This window comes from Macaca mulatta, chromosome 1, assembly GCF_049350105.2.
Source record: "Macaca mulatta isolate MMU2019108-1 chromosome 1, T2T-MMU8v2.0, whole genome shotgun sequence".
Taxonomy (NCBI): Eukaryota; Metazoa; Chordata; class Mammalia; order Primates; family Cercopithecidae; genus Macaca; species Macaca mulatta.
The window spans coordinates 38,350,958-38,363,602 of NC_133406.1; the positions used below are offsets into that span (position 1 = coordinate 38,350,958).

Here is a 12,645-nt window from a genome sequence, read left to right on the forward strand (position 1 = left end):
GGCTATGGCTGGTCCTGCTTTGTGGACTTCGCCTTGCCTGCCTATCTGACCTCATCTTGTCCTGCCTCTTGCCCTTTTCTCATCACCTACACCCAAGCCTCATGGCCTGGCCCCTTTCTGTTCTTAAACACGCAGAGCTCTTCCTGCCCCAGGGCTGTGGCACCAGCTATTCCCCGCACCTGGACTACTCACCTCCAGGCGTGGCAGCCCTGGCTGCTTCTTGCCACTCAGCTCTCAGTTTAAAGCTCCTCTTCTCAGAGAGACCTTCCCCACCACTCCATTTTAAAGAAGCGCCTGGTCATCCTCTGCTTCACCCACATGGGACGGGTCTCCTGGTTTTCCTGGTCTGTTGTTCATAAGCTCCTGCGAGTAGGCACCTTGTTTGTCTTGCATACACACACCCCAGGGCCTAGAAGAGGCTGGCACATAGTAGGCCGTTAAGAAATGTTGAATGAATGGGCCATGCACAGTGGCTCATGCCTGTAATCCCAGCACATTGGGAGAATGAGGCAGGTGGATCACTTGAGGTCAGGAGTTCGAGACCAACCTCGTCAACATAGTGAAGCCCTGTCTCTACTAAAAATACAAAAAGTAGCCGGGCGTGGTGGTGTGCGTCTGCAATCCCAGCTACTTGCGAGGCTGAAGTGGGAGAATAGCTTGGACCTGGGAGGCAGAGGTTGCAGTGAGCCAAGATGGTGCCATTACATTCCAGCCTGGGCAGCAGAGCAAGACTCTGTCTCAAAAAATAAAAAATTTATATACTGCATGAATGATTGGGTGGGCCCTTAGCTGAGTGTTATGGCAGGCGGCTTGCCTGAGCTATTGTCCCCAAAAGCAACCCAAGCAGAGTATCTGGCAGTCTTTCTTTTCTTTTCCTTTTCTTTCCTTTTCTTTTTTCTTTTCTTTTCTCTTTTCCTTTTCTCTCTCTCTCCCTCCCTCCTTCCTCCCTCCCTCCCTCCCTCCCTCCCTTCCTTCCTTTCTCTTTCTTCCTTTTCTCTTTCTTTCTTTTTTTTGGGGGAGTCTCACTGTGTCGCCCAGGTTGAGTGCAGTGGCGTGATCACAGCTCACTGCAGCCTCGACCTCCAGGCTCAAGTGATCCTCCTGCCTCCATCTCCCAAGTAGCTGGGACCACAGACAGGAGCCACCACATCCGGCTTCCACTTGACCTTTCTTTCTACGCCTGGTATTCAGTTCCTGGCCCCAAACGTGCCAGAGGCATTGGTGCTGGCCCATCTGCGGCCCTCGAGATGGCCCCAGGGTACAGTTTGCCCTGGCCACCCTCCCGGCCCTCCCCTGCCCCCTCACCTCCACCCTTGTGTTTCAGAGCATCAGCAGGGGCTGACACAGGACCTGGCTCCCCCTTGGCTGCCCCTTTGGACCAGAACAAGAAAAGAAGCAGCAGCATCGCCTCCACCTTGGGGCTGAAAAAGCTCTTCTCAGCCCTTGGCCAGAGTTCCCGGCCCAAGCTGGGCAAGTCCCGCAGCTACAGTGTGGAGCAGCTGCAGCCCGCCGTGCCTGGCCTGGCGTCACACTCCAGGGCCCCGTCATTACAATCCCTGCACCCGGTGAGTCCAGGGGCCCCAGCCCAGGGAGTGAAGCCAGCAGTGGTGCAGCCACCATCAGCATGAAAGGTGAATGGAGGGAGGAGCTGCTGAGGATGCCTCCCAAGGAGCCCACAGTAGGGAGAGGGAAGCTGCTGGCATCCCCACGGTTGACCCGTGAGACTTGGATCCCCCTAGACAAAGGGTGGGTCGGCAGCATCTCACACTGCTGAGATGACCCTGCCAGGGGTCCCTCTAGGCTCCTCCCTCTCCCTCAACTTTGCCACCTCAGCCAAGTCCCGGAGAGTTGACCGCCTGATGGTTCTGGAACCTTCTCCATGGCCATAGTGACTCTGAGCCCAGGCACAGATCACGTCCCACGTGGATTCCCTCAGCAGCCCCTTGACTGGCCTCCCTGCCATGGTCCTGCATGTGGCTTCCAGAGTGGTCCTTCTGATATGCAAATCTGGCCACACCAGCCCCTCACCGAACATCTATCATTGGTCCCTTATTGCCTTCAAGATAAAGTTCAGACCACTCAGCATGACCAGAGTTTCTGGGATCTGTCTGCTTTCATCCCTCGTCATTCTTCTTTTAACACACTTGACCCCGGTTGCAGCCGATGCGCTTGCAGTTCTGTCGGCAGATCGCTCGCTGACTCTGAACCCTCAGCTGGGCTCTTTCCCCCGCCTTCCCCAATGCCACCTGCCCGCTCATCCATCCTTACTGCAGGCACGTGCCCCTCAGGGAGCCGCTCCCAACCCTGCCTCAGGCCGAACTGGGCCTCCGCCCCCTGCTCCCATTGCTACTATGCCTCCCTCCTTTGTGGCACTCCCTGCATCATGTTTAGTTGGGTTTTGTCTCTCAGCCCTCACTGGAGTGTGAGTTATTTGAGGGAACACCGCTTGATCTTCGTATTCTGGTACTTTCTAGGGAAGCTAGTGCAGTATGCACAATACACACCGAGTAGTGAGTGGGTGGGAAGCACAGGGCAGCTCGCTCAGGCTCCCCTCCCCAAGCACTCCACACTCTGCAACGAGGAGCAGCACCCGCTGGACGCCCCTTCTGTTCCAGGGAGTTCCAGGTGGTCTGTTTCTCCTAATTCCCTCCCCGCTCTCCTAGGGAGAGTGAAGCAGGTGAGAGTGGTTTGCGTTGCTGGCGCCTTTCATTTCCCAGGCTGCAGGTGAGACGAGGATGCAGACTGAATGAATGAAGGTCCCATTGACTGTCTTCCACCAAAGACTGTCCTAGGCACATGGTCAGTGCTCAACAAATATTTGCCGGTTGAATGAATGGAAGGCAAAGAAACAGCGGCAGAGATTGAAGCTGGCGAAATCAGCAGCAGTGACTTGTGCTCCAGGAACTCGCTGTTCTCATGAAGTTAGATTTATCCAAAGCATGTCTGAGCCGTGGCACCCAGATTTACTGTCATCAGGACTTCTATCTCTGTAAACCCCCCAAAGGAAACACCACCCCCGTCGGTGTCATGGAGAGGTTCATAGGCAATCTGAGCTGAATGGACAGACATAGGAAGTCCTGATGACAGTAAATCTGGGTGCAAGAAAGGGAGGCAGAGCAGGGAGGATGAACAGCAGAAATACATTTTCAAGAACTGAAAAAAGACAGAAATTTTCAGGAACATAGAAGATAAAGGAAGAATCTGTTTCTCCGCCACAGTATTTGTGACATTCCTCAGGGTAAAATACTTGCTGTTGGTGTGTGCTGCTGCCAAGAGTGTGTTTGCTGGGAGGTTTAGGTTTTTGGGTTGTTTTTTTTTTTTTTAAGATGGAGTCTCACTCTGTCACCCAGGCTGGAGTGCAGCGGCACGATGTCTGCTCACTGCAACCTCGACCTCCTAGGTTCAAGCAATTTTCCTGCCTCAGTCTCCTGAGTAGCTGAGAGGACAGGCATAGGTCACCACACCCAGCTAATTTTTGTATTTTTAGTAGAGATGGGGTTTTACCATGTTGGCCAAGCTAGTCTAAAACTCCTGACCTCATGTAATCCACCTGCCTTGGTCTCCCAAAGTCCTGGGATTAAAGGCATGAGCCACTGCGCCCAGCCGTATATATACCCCATTTTCTTTATCCACTTGTTGGTTGATGGGCACTCAGGTTGGTTCCATATCTTTGCGATTGCTGATTGTGCTGCTCGCAAAAATATGGAACCAACCTTTCTCTTATAATGACTTCTTTCCTTTGGTAGACACCCAGTAGTGAATTGTAGGATTGAATGGTAGTAGATCCTTTTTTTTTTTTTTTTTTTTTGAGACAGGGTCTCATTCTGTCACTCAGGTTGGAGTGCAATGGCACGATCTCGGCTCACTGAAACCTTCACCTCCGGGTTCAAGTGATTCTCCTGCTTCAGCCTCCCGAGTAGCTGGGATTACAGGCACCTGCCACCAGGCCCAGCTAATTTTTGTAATTTTAGTAGAGACAGGGTTTCACCATGTTGGCCAGGCTGGTCTTGAACTCCTGACCTCAGGTGATCTGCCCACCTCAGCCTCCTAAAGTGCTGGGATTACAGGTGTGAGTCACCACACACGGCACACACCATCTCCTTTTAAAGTGCACTGAAACCTTTTAACTTACCTGTGCTCAGCCCTGCCCCCATCATTTTGTGAACTCCTTGAAGGATTTCTTGTCTATCTTTTTATCCACAATGTTTGAAAGTACAGTGTTTGGTTTAAATTTTTGAACGAAAGCAATCACAAAAGACATACTAAAGAATCATAAAATAATATTTCGAATTTTAACTCTCAAGTGGTATTTATTACTTTGTAATAAACTTACTTTCATTTCTTCCTTAATGAGTAGTTAGATTTCCTTAATCAGAGGTAATTAGTATAGCACTAAAGTTGTTATTGCAGCTAAAAAACAAAACAAAAAATCTCTTGACTCCTCAGATGGTCTATGTAGACCCATCTCCTTGAGTAAGTCATGGTGGTTCCTGTTGAATTCTTGGAAGCAATGATAAAAGCTTGTGCTGTCACTTTCTTACAGGGCCCTCACGTTCATGGTGGGGGCCAAGTCCTCTGTCAGCACCTCTCAGGTAGCTTTTCTCACCTGCAATATTGTCCCTTTCTCATCAGGTGTCGCCCTCTCACCAGCGTCGGAAAGCTGCCTCTTTTCAGAACCTCCATTCTCTGCTGAGCGGCAAGGGGGAGCGGTCCCGCCTCTACCTGGTAGCGGGGCCAGGGGACCACAGTGCAGCTGGCAGGTAAGAGGAGGACCCATGATTTGGAGGGTAAACTCAGAGAGTGACCAGTGGAGCCAAAAGCTTGACTCCTTCCGGCCTCAGCATCATGGCTCTGAGCAGGGTCCGCTGAAGGGAAAGTAAGGCCTCTGCCCAGGACATCTGATGTGTGGAGACAAGGCTGCCACAGGAGTCTCAGCACCTCAGTGTCCTGCCCCGACCCTCGGTGCACTGGGCTCTGAGAAGGCCTGGGGTTGCTGGAGAGGGTAGAGTTGGCCGGTTTGAGTCCATTGTCCCTCTGCTGTCCAGTGACATCTTGAAATCAGAAAGTTTAGAGAGCTTTCCTAGCCCAGCTAAAGATCCAAATAAACACGTGGAGACAGAGACCCCCAGAGGGGCCCAGGACGCATGACCTGCTTGGAAACATCCTGCCCTGTCTGACGAGGCCCTGTAGGCTGGCTGCTCTTTCCTGGGGCGTGGATGCACTTCAGGGTGTATGTTAGCTCCTGGAAATGTGACATAAAGTTACACCTTTTGTCAGATTCTTACAAAGGTCTCTGTACCCCCCCAAATTTGAAACCACTGCTTTGGGAGGGTGGGGTTTCTAGTTCCACAGCAGGCTCTGGGGGGCCTTGCACAGCAGTGGAAACGCACCAGTTTTGGCCCTAGCAGGCTCTCTTTGCTGGTTGAGGTCAGCAGAACCCCAGCCTCCAATGCCAGACTCTGGCATTGGATGTCCATGAGGCATCAGTCATCTGTAAGCTAGGGAAGAGTTGTGCCCAGTGCCTGACGCTTTTTGCCCTCACTGTGTCTCTGGTTCCCTCGCAGGCCGGCCAAGGCTTCACCACGGCGTGCCCTCAGCGTGGAGGACGTGGGTGCTCCCAGCCTGGCTCGCACCGTGGGCCGCCTGGTGGAGGTGTTCCCGGACGGCACGAGCCAGCTGCAGCTGCAGCGCTCCCCGGGGGGCACTTTCGGCTTCTGCGTGGCCTCTGGGAATGGGCGCCCAGACTCAGGTATGCCCTCTGCCCTTCCTCAGCCCCATAGCCGGAGCAGCCTCAGCAAACCGCGGCAGGGCCTTCTGGCTGTGTCAGAGGCTTTTCTGGTCCTTGGCTGAGCCGTGGAGCTCTGGGAATTCAGAAAGCCCCTGACTACAGGACTAGGCTTCTCCCCTCAGGGGCTCTTTCTGAACTGTCCAGGGCTGTCTAGGAGTCTGCACCTGCAGAGCCTTTGCCCTGGGTAGCTGCAGCTGAGAGGGCGTTGGTGGGGAGTGTACGGGAGGGGGTAGAGTTGGCAGGTTTGACTCCACTGTCCCCCTGCTGTCTGATGATATCTTGAAATTAGAATCTTAGGCAGGCGCAGTGGCTCACGCCTGTAATCCCAGCACTTTGGGAGGCTGAGGTGCCTGGATCACCTGAGGTTAGGAGTTCAAGACCAGTCTGGCCCACATGGTGAAACTCCATGTCTACTAAAAATACAAAATTAGCTGGGCGTGGTGGTGCATGCCTGTAATCCCAGTTACTCAGGAGGTTGAGGCAGGAGAATTGCTCGAACCCAGGAGGTGGAGGTTACAGTGAGCCAAGATTGCGCCATTGTACTCCAGCCTGGGCAACAAGAGCAAAACTTCGTCTCAAAGGAAAAAAAGAAAGAAATTAGAATTTTGAAGGCCATCTTAGCAGAGGAGAGCCAGAGGGAAACTGTCTGTGCCTGCCGGTTCTCAGCAGTCCCTTTGATGCGTCTGCGTTGAAACGGTTCCTTTCCTCCGGCTGTGGAGTATGTCTGGGCAGGTGGAGCGTGCCTGTCTCTGCATCCCGTCCCTCCCTCTGTGCCCGAGGATTATGTTCAGATGAATCCTGGCTGCAGGCTTCTGGCTGGGGTGTGCTCTGGGTCTCAATTCAACGCAGGCAAGGGCAGGGAGGAGTCCTGGACATCATTCTGCACTCTGGCCAGTTCTCAGTTCCGCCCCATCCATGAGTCTTTCAGGGCAACGTGACTTGCCAAGGCCCACACTCAAGGTCTGTGGTCCAGAATGTATCTCAGGGCAAGGGCCCATGAAAGAAAGACATTCCCCAGAGGAGCAGGGAAGGAAGACAGGTATGCGAGGGTGGGCAAGGAGAGGAGGGGAAGGAAGAAGAGAGAAAGGGAGAGACAGATACAGAAAGACGCGCACAGAAGCCTGCTGCAGCTGGGCTCTGCCAATGGGGGGTTGAGTCCTATGCTTTGATCTCCTAGGTCAATGCTGTTTAGCCTGGAAAAAAGTCTGCCTGCTGCCACATTTGCAGACCGCAGCATGAGTTCTCATGTCTGTTCCATCATTAATTGTTTCAGCAAATATATACTAAGCACCTACTATGTGTTATAGATACGGGGGATACAGCAGTAAGTGGAACAGACCAAATCCCTGTCCTCATGAATATACTACCCAGTGAGCAGTTAGATTGTATCTATAAAATGTGTACTCTTGTTATGTATAATGTGCTACGTATGTCAGATGGTGAAAAGAAAGTTCTGAGAAACATACAGATAAAGCAGGTGTGGCAGATGCTGGTATAGACAGGAGTGTGGGGAGGCTTTTCTGAGAAGATGACACCTGAGCAGGGCCGTGGATGGGGCAAAGGAGGGGCCCTGCGGGTGTCTGGGGAAGAGCATTCCGGCAGATTGAACAGCGAGTGCAGAGCCCTCGTGGAGGGGTGAGCCTGGCCTGTGAGAACTGTGAGGAGGTCAGGTTGGACACCACAGAGCAAGCAAGGGGTTGGGAGGAGCAGTTTGGAAAGATGGGGTTGTGCCACTGTAAGGGGCTTTGGCTTTCATGCCGAATGAGATGGGAGCCACTAGAGGGCTCGGAGCGAGCACTGAGGCTCTCTAATGTCTATGAGAATAGACCCCAGAGGGACACAGGTGGAGCCAGGGAGCCCTGTGTTGAAGCTATTTCAGCAATCCGGGACAGAGATGGTGGTACTTGGGCTGGGAATGGCTGTGGAGATGGGGAGAGGGGAGAAGGTTGGATTCTGGTTGATTTGACTCTTTGCTGATGAGCTGGACATGTGTGTAAGAGGAAGACAGGACAGGTTTCTGCCCACTCTGGACCTCAGGAGGATAAAACGTCCTTCCTCACAGGCCTTCCCGTAGCCTCCTCTCCCTTTAGGCGAGCAGGACAGGCCCCCGGACAGGTGTGTGAAGGCGGAGGCAGACAACCCAGCATGTTTGTGCTCCGGCACCTCTGCTGGCTGTGTGACCTAGAGCGGGCGACATCCCTGCTGAGCCTGTTCCCTAATCTGTGAAATGAGGATGACAAAACCTACCTAGAAGAGTCATAAGGAGCATTTGATAAGGCACACAGGAAAGGGCCTAGCATTTTTCTTCCCTGCCCTTCAGAAAGAGAAGGTCTGGGGAAGAAAATCCCAGACAGGGACCAGTGTGATCTGCGTTCCCCTGTCGATGTGAGTGCACACACAACAGGGCATTGTACTCTGCCCCCCACCATCCCCCAGAGTCCCTTTTGGCTCCCTTGTAGGCAGTGGGAGCCCCTCCCCGTCACCCGTCTGGGAGCTCTGATGGACAAGGGTCTCTAGTGACCCAGGGTCCCCGGCACCCTTGCCTGAGTTGGTGCCAGCTCCCTGTTCTGCCCAAGCATTCCCTGGTCCTGCTGCCATCATGGGTCACTAGATGGCACACAGGGGTCCCCACGCACATGAAGCCTGGTGAGTGCTGGGGCCTCCGTTCCCCAGGCCATCCTCCAACAGCAGAGGGTCACTTCTTCCAGGCTCCGAGGGGCTGTGAAGAGGGCTGGCTTGTGCCCTGCGCTGAACCGGCAGGATGCTGGTATTAACTTGCTGGCTTTCACATCTGACTCTCTGAGTCTGTGAGAACAGCAGGCTTTGCCTTCTGCTTCTAATTGGATACAACATAGAGATCACACATCCTCAACAAAGGCCATTTCCAGCAGACAATAAATGCCTACGACAGCAGGCTGTCATATTTGTGTCACGAATTTCAGTCGTGAAATCTACACGAGTCTCCCCAAAATGGCAGGAGTGACGTCAGTGTCTGGCCTAGCTCTAGCTGCATTCTTTCAGGGTTTATCATTAGTCCCCACCTGCAACTCCCACAGCACATCAGACACTTCTCTGGGTTCGCCCCAGGGGCTCCTTCTTACCTGCCCCCTCCCCGTGCCACCAACCCGTAGACAGGGAGGGCAAGCAGTCCAGCTAGAGGAGGTAAAAGACAGGGTTGAGGGAAAACGCCTTGTACAGTCAGGATGGCAGACGTACCGTCAGGGAAGACAGCCCTGCAGAAAAGGCTCGGCTTGGCCAAGAAGCAACAAAAGGGATTCTATACCTCCGACCGGGGCGGGGGGGAATGTGTACAAAGATTGGATTTGCTAAATTCAGAGCCACAGACTTTCAGGTGCCTCGGTGAAGATCAGTGCTCTTTCAAAGCCACATTTCAGAGGCAGGCTTTAAAATGCCTGACTTCTGTCAGGGCCAGAGGCTGGGGGGACCTGAGAGAGGACTTCCCACTAGTCCAAGATGTGGTGACTAGTTTCAAGCCAGAGAGTGAGGAGCAGACCTGATGCCCCTTCGGGCCCCTGCTAGGAACCCGATTGGAGGAAAAGGAAGTGGAGACAGTAATGCGTGGGCAGTGGCCTCATGTTTGAAATGCAGAGTGAGCCGAGCTGGGCTTGGAACAGCGAGGGTGCCAAAGGCTGCGCTGAGCAGCCTGAATTCCGCCAGTGCTGATGCCCATGCCAGGGGTGTGCCCTGCAGTCCTCCAGCAAACTCAGCCTGTGTCTCAGCCCCTGTGTCCACCCAGCACGGAGCATGGGCATCAGGGGCTCCAGCCTGCCCTGGGAGAGCCAGCACCTCACTTACTTTCTCCCAGGTGGGAGCAGCTGGAGGGGAATTTGAAAGGTTTCCAGCCACAGCTGAGGCCGGTGGGGGGATGGGGGCCTCCTCAGCTGGACGCTTCCCAGAGATGCCAGAGGGAGCCAGCCCAGCCAGCCCAAGCCCCACAGGGCCTGCCCCACTGACAGGGGGCTCCCTGAGAGCCGGAGCTTGGGAAAGAAACAGAGAAGCTGGTTCCTCCAGGCTGACTCTTGGCACCTTCTAGACCCAGGCAGGGCCTCTTTGGGGTGGGGAGGAAGGGACATGTGCAGGAGAGGAGAGGGAGCCACCGGAGCTTTGAAATATGTGGCTAGAATTTTTATTTTTCCTGGGTTTTTTTGCTCAGATGTTTTCCCATCCCAATTGAGGAACCATATCTGAGTAAGACTGAGGCCAGGGTCACTCTTGGGCAATAGAGTGCAGCAAACCAGGCTTGGATGTGGCTCAGCCACTTTTGCTTTTCCGATGATACCTTCCCACCACCCCGACCTTTATGCTGGGCCTGGGCGACCTGAGGCAGCAACTGGATCATAGTGCCAGGCACCGAGTAGGTATGGTTCCTAATTTTTAAAAACTATTTTCCTTCCTATTCTACAAGCAAAACTCATCTCAGAAAAAGATTAGCTCTCTCACAGTCAGGTATAAATAAATAACAACAATTTAACGCGTTATTTGCACTAGGAGCATTTCCACTTTAAAAGCAGAGACAGTGGAATGAAGTTAGACTGTGGAGGAGGCGCACTGTCTAAAGCCAGTTGCGGCTGTGAGGTGGAATAATGAGAGGTATGTGTGTGTGTGCATGAGCGCAGAGAAGTGCCCGCTATGAGCACCTCCTCCCTGTGCCACACAAACAGCACCTCACCAACATGGTCAGCATTCCAGAGATGCACTTCTTCGATTTGGGTGTCATTGTGAAATTCTCCCGTTTTCCTTTGCAGGGATCTACGTGCAGGAGATGGCTGACGTGAGCACGGCCAAGCTGTACTCAGGGCTGCTGGGGGTGGGCGACGAGATCCTGGAGATGAATGGGGCCAAGGTGGCAGGGCTGGGCTTGGCTCACATTAAGGAGCTCCTGGCCCACTCAGAGAGCTTGTCAATCCGTGTCTTGAGGCAGAGACCTGTCCCACGGTGACCCAGAAGTGCCGCTGCCCTCACTGTCACTGCCTCGGAAGCCCTGAAGCACTTGGGGTGGTTGGCAGGAATGTGCTGCACAGAGCTGCTCTGTGGCGGAAACAGATCCTGGCAGCATCTAACCTCTTGGGCTGTGGCAGGGCTTCTGTGGTGGGCTGCCTTCGGGAGAGGCAAGGAGCCTGTTAGCATATTTTGTTTAAGGCCATTTATGCAGAACTAGAAAAAGAAAAAAATGGGTCTCCTTCCATGTCTGAGGGGGTGTCAACATCTACTTGTACCTTTGTTGGCAGGGGAAGGAGGGAGATGCAGTGGGTCCTTTGGTTGATGTCTGAGAGCTGGCCTCACCTCCGGGTCCCACTCCCGGTCAAAGGCTACCCCAGCCTCCAACACTGTGGAACCAAAGAAAGCACATGTCCTTATTGGCCTTGACCCTTCCCTTTTTCAGCCACGTTCCTCCCTACTCCATTCACTGCCTTTGCCCTTTCTCCAGCAATGGGCAAAGTGTCCTGGAGTACCAGCCTTACAGCCATTGACCATATATGCCAAACCAAAATTGGAATGTGTCGTCTGACAGGAGTTTTATGCCCCTTCTGGGTTTGGGAACATCTGGGAGATGTTATCTGGTAGCCAGAATATTAAAAATTTCTAGGAAATTTTTTTTATACATAAAGTTGAAAACAACAAAACTGATTTCAGGACATGCTACTGTGGTAGCCAGGATCCAGCCAGTGGGACCAGCCAGACCAGCCCCACGCCACCCCAGCCGCTGCCTCTGCCCAGGGGGAGGCAAGAGCTGCTGCAGCCTGGCCTGTGGCAGCCTCCATCTTAGTTCTGTCCAGCTTGGAGACAGGGCTGCAGCGGGTGCCTGGCTGTCACACAGCTGCATGCTTTCTGCCCAGACGTCCTGGCGCTGCTGTCAGTGGGCATGTGGGTGGGTGGGCAGCAGGGAGGCTGTGGAGAGCGGGGATGGGCCACCTGCCTGGGCCTCAGCGCTGCCTGGAGGGCTGGGACTCTTTGGGAGTGGATGGCCATGTGTCAGTCTTAACTTATTAAAAAGCAAAGCTGAAGCTTCTCTCACTCTGAGTTGCAAAATTCTGGGCTTGACACTCACTTGACCCTCACTAGCCACGGGCAGGACTGGGGAGTGGGGGAAGGCACGGGTGCTGGTGGTGGGCATGCCAGAGGAAAGGCTGGGGAGGCCCCGGGTTAGGGTGACAGCCAGGGTAGATGCAGAAGCCTCCAGACCGTCCTTTGGCGGAAGAAAAGCCCTGGGCAAGGTTATGATCAGGAGAGAAGCAGCCAAGGGACCCTAGCTGGGCACAACTGAGGAGTGTAATAGGAAGTTCAGGGCTGCTTTAGAACTGGCCAGGGTGCCAGCTGTGGTTAAAAAAAAAAAAAAAAAAAGTCCTGGAAACAAGAAACCCAACCTTCAGCAGAATTGGGTTTAAATGAGTGTCAGGGCAGCTTTCATTGGACAAGGACACTGAAGCAGGCCTGTGGCCCAGGGAGAAGGTCGTGGGGGTGGGGAGGCATTCCTGTGCAGTGTTTGGGGTATGTTCCCTGCCCAGGGCCTTTGCAGCAGGAGCCAGGTCCCTGTCTTCATGATGCCCATGCGGGGAGAGGGAGGCGCTGAGCCCCATGGGGTAGGCGGGTGAAGGAGGAATGAGGGGGCTCTGACAGGTGAGCAGAGGGGCCAGAGGAATAAGTGCTTGGGGCTTCAGGCTGTGAAGAGGGCACTGGCACACCTCAAAGTGTAGAAATGACCCCACAGCAAGAAACCTCCAGTGTGGGGAAACCCTGGCTCCTCCTATACTGCAATTCTTGGCCCATGGTCACAAAACTGGAGAAATCTCATGTTGAGAAAAGCTCCTGGGGGCCAAAGACAGCTCCATTTTTCT

The 12,645-nt window shown here is 53.7% G+C and overlaps 2 protein-coding genes across 4 annotated transcripts in view; one reads left to right on the top strand and one right to left on the bottom strand.

Annotated features, from left to right (window-relative positions):
- KIAA1614 overlaps positions 1 to 11,824 on the top strand; it is a 38,672-nt gene extending 26,848 nt beyond the window's left edge. The window contains exons 7-10 of the mRNA XM_015122477.3: positions 1,325 to 1,565; positions 4,633 to 4,760; positions 5,565 to 5,749; positions 10,555 to 11,824. Coding sequence (XP_014977963.3) covers positions 1,325 to 1,565; positions 4,633 to 4,760; positions 5,565 to 5,749; positions 10,555 to 10,748 — 748 coding nt within the window. The 3' untranslated portion in view covers positions 10,749 to 11,824. The remainder of the gene's footprint in view (positions 1 to 1,324; positions 1,566 to 4,632; positions 4,761 to 5,564; positions 5,750 to 10,554) is intronic.
- The window catches only part of LOC114679432 (uncharacterized), a 28,295-nt gene continuing 19,933 nt past the window's right edge, over positions 4,284 to 12,645 (bottom strand). The window contains exons 6-9 of one of the 3 annotated variants that reach the window (XM_078001077.1): positions 11,026 to 11,136; positions 10,479 to 10,906; positions 8,425 to 8,624; positions 4,284 to 5,242 (exon numbers count right to left, since the gene is read on the bottom strand). In XM_078001077.1, coding sequence (XP_077857203.1) covers positions 11,119 to 11,136 — 18 coding nt within the window. In that variant the 3' untranslated portion in view covers positions 4,284 to 5,242; positions 8,425 to 8,624; positions 10,479 to 10,906; positions 11,026 to 11,118. Of the gene's footprint in view, positions 5,243 to 8,424; positions 8,625 to 9,910; positions 10,907 to 11,025; positions 11,137 to 12,645 lie in introns of those variants that run through there. The other 2 variants (XM_078001073.1, XM_078001072.1) reach the window with 2 other exon arrangements.